This window comes from Parambassis ranga, chromosome 6, assembly GCF_900634625.1.
Source record: "Parambassis ranga chromosome 6, fParRan2.1, whole genome shotgun sequence".
In the NCBI taxonomy this organism is placed as follows: Eukaryota; Metazoa; Chordata; class Actinopteri; family Ambassidae; genus Parambassis; species Parambassis ranga.
In genome coordinates, this window is record NC_041027.1 from 4,727,870 (window position 1) to 4,743,157 (window position 15,288).

At 42.2% G+C, this 15,288-nt stretch overlaps 1 protein-coding gene across 1 annotated transcript in view; it reads right to left on the reverse strand.

Moving 5' to 3' along the window:
- Positions 1–14,252, reverse strand: part of LOC114437424 (neural-cadherin-like) — an 82,513-nt gene extending 68,261 nt beyond the window's left edge. Inside the window, exon 1 of the mRNA XM_028408098.1 lies at positions 13,253–14,252. Coding sequence (XP_028263899.1) covers positions 13,253–14,252 — 1,000 coding nt within the window. The remainder of the gene's footprint in view (positions 1–13,252) is intronic.
- Between the last annotated feature and the right edge of the window lie 1,036 nt (positions 14,253–15,288).

Genomic DNA, 15,288 nt, shown 5'->3' on the forward strand with positions numbered 1-15,288 from the left:
TTGTCAACATGTATGCTTAGAATTTTAGCTTTGTAGCCATTTTGCCAAAGGTTTGTTGACATATGTGCAGATAGCATACAATAGATTTTTGGAAACTAAAAACAAACTGCCTGCTGCAGCTGAAAACAAGGCTGATTAGAGGAATAAACAAAAGGTTGTGACAGGAAGAGCCAAACAATGAGCTGAAACTCATTTTAAAGCCCTGTGTAGGTTTATAATTTTTTAATTTTTTTTTTTTTTTTTTTTTTTAAAGTTGATTATAGCCTCCCCTACTTAAAAATAACACAGCGAACAAACCATCAACGATGCTTTCAGCAAATTGCCATTCAAGACACAGCAGAGGAGTACCACCAACACACAGATAGAAAACATTCCTAAAAGTCATCTTAACATTTTAGTGAATGCTAAATACACGATCAAACCCAACAGGACCCCATGCTCCCCAAAAGACCAATAACAGCATAATGAGGGTGGAAACTGGCTGACTGTAGAATATAAGAATGTTTTGAGAAAGAATAGTGTTTGCCTCTGAAAGTTTGGCCTTGGGTAAAAATGACTTTTGACTGCTTTGTTTGTAGGTATTCAACAAGATTACTAGAGACAGGAAGTTAAAAAAACACCCTTACAGACATACCATGTATTGCTAAGAGTAAGACATTAAGGATAGAAAAATTGTGTTGAAAGGCAACACAGGAGGTTTAACAGGCAAAGGGCAACAGCAACTATTGTCTCATTTGGATAAATGCTTGTATTTCTGATGGGCAGGTGGAGCTAAATAAACAAATGGAACATCCTGGTGGATGTTTTAAATGAAAGTGTGTGGGATTCCTTGCAGAAATAAAAGTACACACAAGTATTAGGTTTACATTTACATAAGCACTACATTAGTAGTCAAGTAATGTATCTTGATGACTATTTACATAATTAGACTCGGCAGTGAAATATGGTTTCTATTCTCTAATCTGTGATGGAATAATGCTGTTGCAATCCAAACAGACATTTACTGTATAAATAATATATAGACAAGCCTGTGTATAGTGGAGTGTAAAATGCTCTCACAACCATCCTTTCACCGGTACTGCACTACACATGACACAGGTACTGCACTACACATGACATAATGTGCAAAAACACATATGCATTTCTCCTGTCACATGGCTCCCAGTCATTTGAAAAGGTGGCGAGGAGAGTTAATCTAAAGGACACTGCAAGATGGAATATTCCAATGCAATCTTACAGTAAGAGGATCTGAGAGATACAGATAGAAATTGTTGTTTGGCCTCTCCCTGCCCTGCTTCCCACATTACTTTGGGCTTTCATCTGCCTGTCTGGCACAGGCAGTATGTTTATGCATGCTATATAACCACACATTTGTTTATGTTTGGCGATGTCAGACGTTTTATTGCATTGTGTCTTGTTTGTGCAATCATATAGGTTTGTGGGCTTTCACATGTGATTAATTGTATGTTCATGTACTAAACCGTGGATGCAGTTTAAGCTCGGAATCATGTGTGCTGTTTTCCAACTGGCATGTGGCAGTGGCCATGAATGCGTGTTTGTGTTTAGAGAGCAGATGAGTGATGTGCTTCTCCATGCACCCCTCAGCTGCCACTTGGCTGAGGTTAAGTGGAACATATGAGGAGTTCCAAGAAACTCAATGCATCTATAGAAAAACCTATATTCCTTAAGAATGAGAGGAGAGGAGAGGAGAGGAGAGGAGAGGAGAGGAGAGGAGAGGAGAGGAGAGGAGAGGAGAGGAGAGGAGAGGAGAGGAGAGGAGGAAACAGCAGTTGCCGTCTTCCTTTCCATTTCAGCCAAAAAGGTGCACTGTTCATAGTGGAGGCTTTCATTTGGTCATTAGTCTCTATCAGCACCCGTCTGTTAGTGTTAGTGTGTGTCAGAGAGCTATCTTTCTCTCTCACCATGGTTTGATGATGGAGAGGTAATTTCAGCTTTATGGCAGTATGACTCTAATGATGAGGAAGGGATAGCTGAGAGCATGAAAAATGCTTTGTGTGTTTCCGAGCGTGTACAGGGACAGGCGCACACATCTGTGCTCTTTCTGTGAATAACACATGCGTGTATAAGCATGTGTGGACACCAGCGGGATAAGGTCCAACTCCTACTGCTGTCCCCATCACTGGATGGACTGTTAATGGAGAGTAATGAGGAAATACTTTCATGGCAGATGTGCCCTCACTGCAACTATGCTTTACCCTGAGACGGTAAAACTGACCCGAGTGAGACATCAGCAGGCAAGCACTCGCTCCCCAGTTTGATTAAACTCTGCTTGTGTCACTGGAATTTGAATGGTTTGCTTGCCTAGTTTGCCTCATGTTGCCGTACCGCAGAAAGCAAGAGTAAGTATCATTCCGACATAGCACCTAGAGTCACATTAAATGACAAAAGCCCCAGCAGTGTCAGCCAGGCCCAAAATCTGTTAGAGGGCCATCTTCTTCACTAGAGTGTGAAATTATTTTAGCTCTTTCCTCATTATAGGATTTTAAAATGCATTATAGTTAGGGCTTTTATGGTGTGCCGCAGCATTAATTCAATTTGCCCCATTCACGCTTTCTTATTATCACGCTTAGTTCAAGCTACAGGGGAAGGAAGCTGCTGAGCAGTGCACCCCGGCCTTATCTATAAAGGATATAAACTACACTACCCAGCTCAATCAGAGCCAGGCCGAGACTGCTCCATCCATTCATCCACTTTTTCTGTCTCTACAGCTCTCCCTTTCACTCATGCTGCTTCCTGTAGTGACCTCTATCTTTCTTTCTATCTTCCATCCCTCTCTCCATTTCCTTTTGAGTTGGTGATTGATGGGGGTTGGTCCATGGAGCGCTTTCGATATCTTTCCATAGCAGCAAACAATGTATAGGCAAGCAACACACAAACACACAGCGAAGCACGGGTTGAGATGCCAACACACCCAAACGCAGGACCAGAGCCAGGCAGAAGCAGCCGCACAGGTTTAATGGGAAAACAAGCCACAGTGTATGGGTGAGACAGCATTAATCTATCACTGAAACCTGGGTCTGTGTTTGTTTAGCACACCAGAGAAGGAAGGCATTATGGGAACACTCTATCACTATCTGTTATTGTACAATGGTACAATACAATGTGTTGAACATTGCAAATGTATTCCTGTGGAAGTACAGCAGATTAGTATGGAGCAGCAGTGCGAGGCTGGACTTGAGCTGTGACAGTATTCCTCCAATGTAAAGTTTCGCACACTTGCATGAATGCACACTGACAACACACACACACACACACACAGGGATGTTTTCCCCATTGTCTGCACATACACAAAACATACTACACACTACACTGCACACATGCATTAAACTGTAACTCAGCATGTGACTGCATTCTGGCTTATTGGTAATGGGGGGAGAGAGAGAGAGGATAACATCCTCATTTAGATATCTAATCCAGTGAGCAGCCTGTCCTGTGTGGACCATCATCTCCCGTCATTAGCAGCAGGCCAGCAAGATTAAACAAGATCAATGTTTATCACCCACTGTGTGTGAGAGAAACCAAGTGTTAACCCCCCCATTACAATTTATCACAATATCTGCTATGTTAACAACGGAAATCTATGATTATAGCAAACATATGCAGTAAAGAGCAATATTAATCAATTCTAATACCCCAAATCTGTTTTAATATACACACGTTCACTTTGGATGAACATAATCTCTTATTAATATTATTAAAAAGTAATGCTCCATCAGTGCGGATTTAGTGTAAATATATGGTGATCTTAATCCAAATATTAAGACAGGCTGAGTGACTCATTTGTGACTTTGAGCACACAATTATTCACTGAGCCAACCGAACATTTAGGGACAGATCCTCAATTTTGTGTTTGACAGACGCAGCCATTTCTCAGTCAGAGATATCCATCAAATCCAAGTTACTGCACATCCACACAATTAATTATTGAAATTACACGATTAAATAGCAGCTGCTGTGTCGGGGCAGAGAGGCCAGAAGTAATTATGAGTCGATAACTTGTGGAAAAATGACACACAAAACTGTGTACAGAGTATAAACATCTGATATGCAGTTTTTTTTCTCTGCAGGAAAGTGACAGAAGAACCTTTGTTTTATTTAGAATAAAAAGAGGCTGTAAAGCCTGCAGAAGACTTATTTCCTGGTTGATCCTTGATGCGTGGCAGTTGTGCATGCCCCTCTGATTCTATAGCAAGGCTGCAACTTCTAACAACACAGCAACATCCCGATCCCCTCTTTCTCAGCACATCGTAAGACTGTAGAGACCATATGGTCTGATTAGTCCGCAGAATTAAACCCTAAACTGTCGAGGCAGAGAGAAAGATAGAAAGAAAGCCATGCATGATCACTGGTTTAGCTGAGAACACGCACAAAAAAACACATGCTCCACAAGCACACACACACGTGAGCCAAGTTTGGAACAGATATAGGAAAACTGTCCAAATACTGAAAAGCACACAATGGATCACAGATCACACCACCTACAGAAACAAAAAATGGTCTTTTACATGCCATTCTTTGTGGTTCTTAGATCATTTGTTTGCATATCTATCTATATATTCCTTTCTCTCTCAAAAATGCATTTTGAAATGTGTGTAAAAGCCCACCTAGACTCAGCTCTCCCCTTAATGTTCATCAGCCCTGAGAGGCACTACATTTTCTCTGCATCACACCTGCTACTGTAATCAGCCATCTTCTGGTTGTAATGGATCTGTACACTATCTCTCTGTTTCCTGGAATTGATTAAATAACACAACCGTGTGATGGGCATCACCTTCAAATGTTTTTTTCTAATCTTAGCTTCAATTCTCCAGCTTTTCCAGTCAGTTTGCTCACCAGTCTAAAATTTAGCAAGTGTCTTCTTCTTCATTCTAACATCTCTTTCTACATGGCAGAAAGTCTTTTGTCGTTTCGACAAAAGACGCACTCTCGCTGTGCAAATTGGCGCCCCATAATTACTGCAATTTGTGCACTTTGCACCCAAGTTCGCAGCATGTCAAAACATCTCACTAGTCAACTTGGTCATCCATGTGATCTTTTTCACTGCATTAAAAACCTCCTTGTTCACAAAGCTTTCAATGTTGTCTGTGGCCTGTGCGTGTTTATCAGTCCCTCCTTGGGCCACTGAGAAAGATGCTGCAGCCATTGTTATGCTCAGTTAATTGGACCTCTGGGTACAAAAGGTTGAGAAATTCAACACCAAATAGATAAATAAGCACAAGCATTGAAATCCCATGACATATTCAGCACTAGCTCCAATTTTCCCCTTGCTCACTCTAGCCTATAGACGGGCTTGTCTGGAAGCCTGATTCATTAGAGGGCTTGAGGAGAGTTCTATCAGCTTGTCGACTCAATCACACACCTACCTCTCTGCCAGTTTGTAAACTATCAGCAACACTCTGTCAAAGTCTATTCCGCGACATATAAATTGTTGTTTAAAGTGATGTTTTGTGACTGGGAGCAAAACTGCTCCTAGTTAATCAATTTCAAAAAATCAATTCACCTCTCTGGGGAAATGCCACAGAGAGACTACCCAGCATGCAAAGGTGGAACAACAACAAAAGTTTAAAATGGACATGGGGTGGAAACAGCAGATGTAGCGGGGACGAGGCACCTCGCCAGTGAACTAAAACATTGCTTTGTTCATCACAAATCATTCCACATTTAGGCAATCACATCAAACACAATAGCAGATGATTAAATAGTGTCAACAAAACCCACAAACTCAAACATTTGTCTCCCACTAAGCTGGTGTCAGCACATCATGGATTAGATGTAATAAAACAAAACTTTCCCTGTTGGTGATAAGCTTTCTTGTACAATGTGCGAGCCATGCTCATTTATCAAACAGGTAGACATCAGGTAGCACAGAGGCATTCTGGGAATCTGTTCTATTGGAGGTCAGTGAGACATTTACCTGACAGCGCCTGCCTCCGCGCAGTGTCTGCAGTTGACAATGTCTGTGGTAATGGGCATCAATAATGCAGACCCTTGGCCGGATAAAAACTCCCTGTCGCCATGACTGTCCTCACAGCACCAGCCATAAGCAGCACTCACATCTACCGCAACAGCACACACATCAAACTGGAGTAGTACATGGGGGCTGAACAGTGGGCTGAATCCAGGCATTTCTGCCATTGTGAAAAATACATTGCCTGTGTAAACAGAATGACTCATTGCAGGCACTTGGATCTAATTTTGTTTTCGACCATGTCAGCTCAGACATCAGCAGAAAAATAATAAACATCTTCTCTCTTCTCTTCCTTACTTCTCCAGGGATTAATCAATCTGATTGAATCAGGGTCAATAGTGACCTTATTAAGTAGCTCAGGTATTGGCCACATTAAATGCAGTTACCATAACTGTCTAAAAATGTCACGATAAAATGTGCTGACACTGTGTCAATACACACTGTGTATTCATTAGGTCAATCAGCAGTCCCCGGAGATTCCTGTACATGACAAAAAAACAGTGTAGTCATTTCAGCAATGCCAAATTTAAGTGGAAAAAGAGACACAGCCTTATGCTTTTTGACTGTTGTCAGTCAGAAGTAGTGGGACATTGTTACTGAGCCACACAGTCTGCAAAGCAAGGACACCGAGATGCTGGATAAGCCCCAAAAACCAGGGCTGATAGCTGAACGGTTAAGGTGCAGACAACATATCCTCATACAAAATAACAAAAAAAAAAAAGTTTGGTGATCCAGAATTTACTGTCAAAATCAGGCCACTAAACACCTTCTTTGTCCCAGAGAAAAAGGTATCTCTTGTATGGTTGTAAATCCAGTTTTCAACTACCAAAGACAGAAAATATCACAAAACTTAATGACTCCAATCTCATTCAAAGAGTTGCAATTGTAGTTTAACGGCCTATAATTTCACATCTGCTTTTACCAACTAATTTTGTTAGAGGATTATTTAGGACTCATGCAACCTTACATAAAATGTTCCCACTTAAGTCACTCTGAAGTTACAGGAGTCAGTGCTGTGCGAGAAAAAGTCAAACCGACCAACCCTATCGGCCAGATAACACACAACCTTTCTACCTCTCCATCTTCTGCTTTCTCTCCTTACGCTAGTCCAAAGGGCAGGTAACACTTTCTTCTCATCTTCCCTCCAATTGCCCCCCAACAATCTTCAGACAAATAGTAGCGCATGTTGCCCTTTTCACAGCCATACAGTACTGCATTTTTTTCCCCTCACGCCCCGTAGCCATCCGCTATGCACTACAGCCCAGAGTACATGCACCTTTCCCCCCTCCTGCCACCCCAACACTTTCTCGCTTCTGCCCTCTAACCATCTGACAATTATTTTTCAACATGCTGACCTCTCATCAGCAATGTACAACTCCCTGTCTGTCATCTGCCTGCCCTTATTTTCTGTAAAGCTTACAGGAGTGCTGTAAAGAAAAAAAAACAACACACTGGCATCTATTTACACATTCCCTTTTTGCCTTTTTCATTCCTCTTCAGGTTTCTCACCTTTGCCTCACTTAACCTTGGCTCTTTTACAGCCACCATGCCCTGAGCATTACAGCTTGTCCTGACCTTTCAGTGGCCCTGATAGTAACATGTGGTATCCACTTTAGAAATCTCTTCTACACATACAAACATCTTTTTCTGCCTCTGCTTGCTCTTGTTCTTTCTGTTTAATCCCATCTTAAAAAAAACTGTGCCACCCCCCCCCCCCAACCCCTTCTCTTCTCCATGGCATCAGATACATGCTAGGACTGTAGAGAAGAGAGGGCTGCAGGGATGTTGCTTAGACGCATCCATTTGATATCTGAGAGAGCACAGAGCAGAAATCTAATGCTGCAGGCATGTTACAGCTCCAAAGCATGTCGTCAGAAAAAACAAATCTGAGGATCTTTCTGCCACGGAGAATCCCGATTCTGGAAGGGCAGCCATAATGCTTCAAACAAGGACTTTATACAATTAGAAAGGAAAAATAATCCCCATGTATATGAACACAGAGCCACACATGCAGCATAATCACCACAGGCATTTTTTATTACTAAATGTAATAAATGCAGACAGCTTTTTGTGAAATCATTTTCTACTTAAACAAACAGCCCCTCAGTCACAAATTACAAACAAAAATGAGATCTGGTCTCTTCTCAATTCATTTCACATCACAAGGGGAATATGCTAATATAGTTGTGGAGGAAAGGGGGGGGCAAGAAAGGAGAGGGGAAATTGGATTAAAGACAGCATGAGGCGAGATACTGACTATGAGACAGAGATGGGAGAGACGAGGGCGGAGGAGAGAAAGAGAGCGCAAAAGAAGCTTCTCTGACAAAAACCGGCTGAGGAGAGGTGATTACCACAAACTGAATGCCACCCTGCCCACAGATACCTAAAGGGGAGGCACAAACCACTCCAATATCCCCCCATACTAACTCACAAAGGACTGCACCACTTATTCAATACTTCTTCTAACCCGTCAAATACCATTAACAGATTCCTACTCAGGTGCAAAGAAAGGGATTCTTCTGCCGGGACAACCAAAAGGAAAAAAAAATCCCCTCCACAAATCTAAACTGACGTCCTCTGTGGGCCAGAGAAAATCCTTTACAGGAAGAGCTGAAGAGGTCCCTCACTCCCTCTCCACAAAACAACACCACATAACCAGTTTCTGTGAGTCATGAGTCATGGCCTACTTCCATTGCTTTTACCTTTTTTTTCCTTTTTACTTTAGTTATCCTGCTGGTTTGATACACAGAGGTGATGTCGGAAAAATATCATTGTTTTCTCTTGGGATTTTTAGTGTACTGAATATAGTTTAGAAGGTAAATATTGCACCAGCATTAGCAGGGGATCTAGTCAAGGAGAAAGGAAGAATGCTTGCATTGGGCCCTGAGCAAAAACAAACTCCTTGAACAAACACAGTGATAGTACTGCATTCTAAATCTGATGAATCACAGTGGGAGGACAAAGCTTGTCAGGAGGGTCCTGAAATCCCATCCATGCACCTGCAGTAAAGTTCTAATTAAGCTCCCATCAACCCAAAATGTCTTGTTATGACCCATGATATGCATATGGAGACATGAAACTCCCATTCAAGACAAAGTTGGGATAAAAACCAACTAAATAAGGCAAAAAATAACAAATCAAATAAGAAAAGTCATTTCATTGTGCTATTTTTAACATAAAAAATGTGCAAAAGTTATGTCATGCTAAAAATGTGCATTAAACACAGTTGTGTAAGGATAACACAATTAACGACGTTATTAGATAACAGGACAGAAACATAACTGGCTACATACAAAAACACAAGAGTCTTTCAAAACTAAAGACAGAGGGTTTGTTACTCTGTATAAGAATGAAAATACTTCAGAATAAGTAAAATGGCAAAGAATTCGTGGATTTCATCATTTACTGTGAAAAGATTCTGAGAATTCAGAGAAATCTCTGTACACAAGGGACAAGGCTGAAAACCAATACTGAATGCCTGTGATCTTCAGGCCCTCAGGCGGCACTGCATTAAAAACAGGCAGGATTCTGTAGTGGAAATCACTGAACTGACTCAGGAACACATTTGAAAACCATTGTAAGTGAACAGTGCTCATCACTGCATCCACAATACAAGTGAAAAACACCATAATCCAAAACTAAATCAAGACCTATAAATCATGCAGCCTTCTCTTGATCTGAGCTCATTTGGGAAGGTGAAGTGGAAGTCTTTTCTGTGGTCTGACCTATCAAAAACTAGAAATAGAGAATTGTCTTCTGGGTGAAAGAGGAGAGGGACCACCCAGCTTGTTATCAGCAAGCAGCAGAACGACTGGTTGAAACATTATGCAACATCCTATGTTTATATCAGCAATGCCGATCCACATTCTACAGGTATTCCAACAACATGTCTAAACTGACCTGCCTGCAGCCCAGATCTCTCACACTTTGAAAACATCTGGCTCTAAACTGTTGAGCTGCTGAAATCCTGAAAGAGGCCAGAACATATGCACTGTGGATGCACTGAAAGGTTCAGCAACTAGTCTCCTGCTGTTAAAAGAAGAGGTGATGCAACACTGTGGTAAACATGCTAACTTTTTAAAAACATACTGAGGGCATCAAATTTAACATTGAAAAAAAATGTTTTACTTTAAATTTTTAAAAAGATGTTTTTTGTGCTATTTGGAATTGAATATGAGGTTTGATTTACTGTTTTTATTCACATTTGACTTAATAATTGTGTTAAAAAAACATTCAGTATCATTTCTTTTAAAATCTAATGAAGTTTTGAGCAAAACACAATTAAAAGACAGGAAGTTATGAGACAATCTTTGTTTTGTTTCACAAAAAAAGAAAGTAATTCCTAACTTTGAGGGTGCAATCGAAAAGTAAGTGGTGTAATGAATCACAGCACTGAGATGATAATATGTAATATAAGGATATTACTTGAGAAATGAGTGAGTGTGATAAACAAGCCCAAACTGGTTAAAGAATGGAAGCAGTCAAATGTGACAATATGCGGAATGAATACATTAACTGATCAATTACTGCAGAAAATACCAATCACAGCGATGAATAATTATACATGATCTGACAAGCTACAGCAGCAGATATCAGCGTTATGGTAAATTATATTCACAACTATGAGAATCAACAACATTTGCTTGTATATCTTCTTGGAAGACAAACTGCATGATAAATCATTGTGATGATCATAAAACATGTTGTGCTAATTGTAACAATATTCAACCATTATTCCATAAAATTGTTTCATATTTTTTGATTAACACAAAGGCCTAAAAAGGGGTGTTCAAACGTGTCACATCCTTAGTGTGTTGGGCAAGCACGCACTCTTTCAGGTAAGTACATGTGACATGGACCGCATACTGAGAGAGATTCAGAACTGATGTTCTATCTGCCCTTCATCTGCAGTGTGCCAGAATAACTTATCTGAGATATCCAAGTGTCAAACTAGACTTTTTAATCTCCATTTGAACAGCACTAATAACAGCTCTTCTGATGGCTCTAATCATAATGCTGTACCCACAGCAAACTTATTAACATAAGAAAGCTTTGCACCAGTCTGATTAGCATTTCATGCCCACATTAACGAATGTGGGCAATCGTCATTGACCAGTTAATAACTGGTGCACCTTTTTCCCCTCCAGAGACAGAAGTTGCATATTCCTTAAATTATCAAAACCTGTAACACCTGGAAACTAATCCCACACATACATATAGTATGCAGAAGGTGAAGTGCATTTCATATACATAATAAGATACTGATTTTGTGTCTATTTTGAACCAAAACAAGATGTTAACATGTGCAAACATACAATCAGAACCAGGATAAACCTTACTAGTGGTTGTATTAACACACTCAATGTCATACAGCAGGATCAAAGGCTTGGGTTTTTCATCAGTGTTGGTACATCTATCAAGCTGAGGATCAAATTAAAAACAAGAGAAATCTCCCAAGTGACTTCAAAAAGAACTACCTGTACTGTCTCAAAGGAACAGCAAGACTTAACCTCTCTAAGATGTACTTTCAGCTCTGACACTGGTGTGTGAGGTTTTTTTCCCCTTTTTTCTGCTGCTGCTGCACAGTTTTGTGTTAGTGCGCCTGTTATATTTTCCACCCTATGTACGTGAATGTCAATACTGGCAGTGATGGTGCTGACTCGAATGTTGTTTGAACTGCTCTCTGACTGCCTGTCTGATGGCGCTTTCTGTTTGACATTCAGCAGGTGACTGTCAGCACCACGGACAGCTCTGTGCTACAGAGAGTTCACACTGGTGAAAGAAGTGGAGATGATGCAACACATGGGGGCTCATTAAAACTGTTGTTGTTGTACCTGCGGTCAATTTTCATATGACCACGTAGCCTCACCTTCGCATACAAACAAACATCTAAAAAGATGGATGCACAAAAACAAAGCAGCTCACCCATAGCTTCTCAGATATCATTTCTTTACATGTGAGCAAACCAATATAAAAAAAATCCCATGTGAAATTACTTGTAAGTTAAACCTCTAAAAATAAAGAAAACACCTAAATGTACCCATTCTATCACAGAGATATGTATGCAAGGATTGGGAGAGACAAGCAGAAGAAAGGCCTGTCCTCCCATACTCCCGTCAGGATTCTCTCTGGAAAGCTGTAGTCACAGGATAAAGGACATGCCATGCCTTTGATCAGGAGAGGAGAGTTTTGCAGGTGGGAGAGGTAAAATGGAGGAAGGTATCTGAATATCTGTCAGACTAGAGCGGCTGAATTCTGTTACGCATCTGTGGAACGGGAGAAAAAAAAAAAAAAGAATCCCGTCAGATTTCTGACTATTTTTGCTTTCTCTGAAAAACCTCCAGACATCCCTTTGCAGGAACGTGTCCCAATCAGACATGCAATTACAATCTAGAACAAGCTGTGCAATGTAGCAGCAGCAGGCAAGTCAAATGAGAACAGTGCACACTGTTTCCTGCACACCATGAGGCTCAATTACAAAGCGAATCTTGTTTTTTTTTTCCATTTTTATTGTTTTTAGGCTTAAAGAGTCAAACTTCCGGAAGGGGCAAAACAAAACTGGAATATCTGATGCACATGACTTTCACCTTTCCTGCAAGTATTTAAGAGGTTTCCTGACTGTGGCAGTGCTACTTCAAATCCCCGGGACTAGAGAGTGAATGAGAGGAGGATTAGAGGGGTAATGCCAGTAGATGAGAGTGAGAGGGTCGCTGTGGTTTGCCACTCTGCAAGGATTAGCTCAGAAAACAACTTCACAGTCGCAAACTATGTCAATCAAGGACATGATTCTGTCAGTCTAAAGAAAAGATTCATACATAACCTGAAAAATTCTTCTCCTGCATACTACCAATGAGCTCCTGCTGTTCAAATATGTACATACAAATAATATATGAGTATATTCAAATATCTCCTTTCTGAATATCTCAGTATTGTGGAATATATATTCAGGTGGGTTGATGGATAGACTTTAATGAGGCACACCTGTGGAATGAGCTGTAGCTACACTGACCGCCTTGCATGAATGTGATCGATATGTCAGGCCTGATGAGGGGGCTCCACTGATGAGGGGTGAGGTGCCCAGATGGCGGCACAGTTTTACCATGCGCATAATGTGTAGTATTCCATTAAAATAGGGCATCATCACCACAATGCACATAAATGCTGGGGAGAGGAGGAGGAGGAGGAGGAGGACGGAGGGAGGGAGGAAGTGGGGGTTGCATGGCCTAACTTAAGTGCGGATTAATAGAGGAATGTTGAACGCACCTCGTTTATCCTGAATCTTAACAGTGAGCTCCACAAATGCTTCTGCCTCTCTGTCCAGCTTCCTGGTTATTGTGATATCTCCACTGTCGCGGCCCACGGTGACCGGGGAGCTCTCAGACTCCGGGTAAATCAGCTCGTAGCTGACTGACTGAAATCTGGTGGGACTCAGGCTCATTATGACTGAGCCTATACTGGCATCTTCAGACACATTGTGGGAAACTATTGTGTCAGGGTCAAGAATTGCCCTCGGCGACCGTCCTGCCCTAACTGACCTCTCTAATTCTGCAGGGCGCGTCGACCACCGCTGTGGAGTAATAGTAACTAATACAGCTGTACTGGTCAGGGGGGGGCACCCGTGGTCTCTGGCATAGACATAGAATTTGACTTTAGAGGGGAGACCCAGGATGGAGTCCACTAACAAAACTTCTCCGGTTTTGGGGACAACATAGAAACTGCCATTTTTGGGGATGGAAATGTAAGTCAACTCTGCGTTCTTCCCGCTGTCTGCATCGACAGCCTCCAGTCTGTAAACTACACTACGGAGAGCAGTGGTGTCATCTAAACTTATGTGAATGCTGTCTGCACTGCGAAAAGTCGGTGCGTGATCGTTGGTATCCAAAACGTCCACTTTTACCGACGCAACCTCGAAGATGACAGACTCCCATGCGCAGGTCTGGCAGCACAGACCTATGCTCAGCAGGTATTCTGAGCGAGCCTCTCTGTCTAGAACCCTGGAAGTTTTCAGCAGTATATTTCCCCGCTTGTGGTGGGCAAAGGCGCGGAAATCTTCGCTGCCGTTTCCGTACAGTTTGTAGTGCATCCCGGAGACCGGGCACCATTTTTGCGCGTTGATGCGCCTCACCGGAACGCTCAGTCCAATCACTTTAGAAGCTGCCGGCGAGTTCTCAAAAACATGCCCATGAGAGAAAGGCAGTCGCTCCTGTGTTTGGTATCCAGCAGCCTGTGTAAGAAGGCAGCATAACAAAACACCCCAAATCATGTTGGCGGCAAGTTGTGCACCTCCAAGCGACTCAAGAGGGGTGCGAATAAAATCATTAAAAAACAAAAGAAAACCACTTGAGAAACATTTCCTTCATAGTTATCCACGGCACGATCCTTCAGGGACAGACCTCCGAACTTTGCGCGTTTGCATGCTGGTAGATCCGTCTTCTGGGTCCATGTAGCTCGGCTGCGTGCAGGCAGTGCACGGCGCTGCGGGCAGTTGGTTGTGTTCGTTACCCTGCGTTCAGCACCAAAGCACCGGACAGCGCTAAGCGCGGGGGCGTGGCGGCGCACGGGGACGGAGCTCCTCGGTGAACCCCACCCTGTGTTTTGGTCAGGAGGGTTTCTGCCTCAAACCTTTTCACGGCGACTGAGTCCGTGCACGCGTGACATGTGCCTCCCCAGCTGTGTAACACTTAAATCCGCTGGCAGCTTAGAAAACATGTTGACTTAAGGAAAATCAGTCATGCTTCCTGTCCAAAAGAAAGTCGAGGGAACACTTGTGCTCCCCTTTCCCCGCGACGCTCTGCGTGGAAGCACAACTGTCTCCAAATACTGAGATGCCACTTGGCGCCGCTTGCATTAGTTACTGTATGAAGAATTACTCATGCATTGCACTCTTGTTTACAAGTGAACTTCAGGTTACTGTCCTCATACAGCGTTGCATTTCTGAAAGCACAGCATGTTCACACAATCATACGTTTCATTTGTAGTTTAAAGAAAATACTGCAAAATGCGCCAATATAAATGCAAATGACAGGATCTCGGCTGTTAAACTGTGTAAACATGATGATTTAAGGCAGCCTACGCTAAGCAGCTCCATACGTCTTTGCAGCCGGTGTCATATGCACACCAGAGTTCAAATTAACATCGTCACCCTGATAGCTCTTCCTCTCCCTTCCCACTCTGCTTGCGTGCCAAGCACCCAGAGCACTCTGAACCTAATCTGTAGGTGGCTAATTTCCACAGACATGCACACTTCCAATTCCTCTCACCTCTCTCTGTACGTGCTGACTAAATATTACATGGATAGA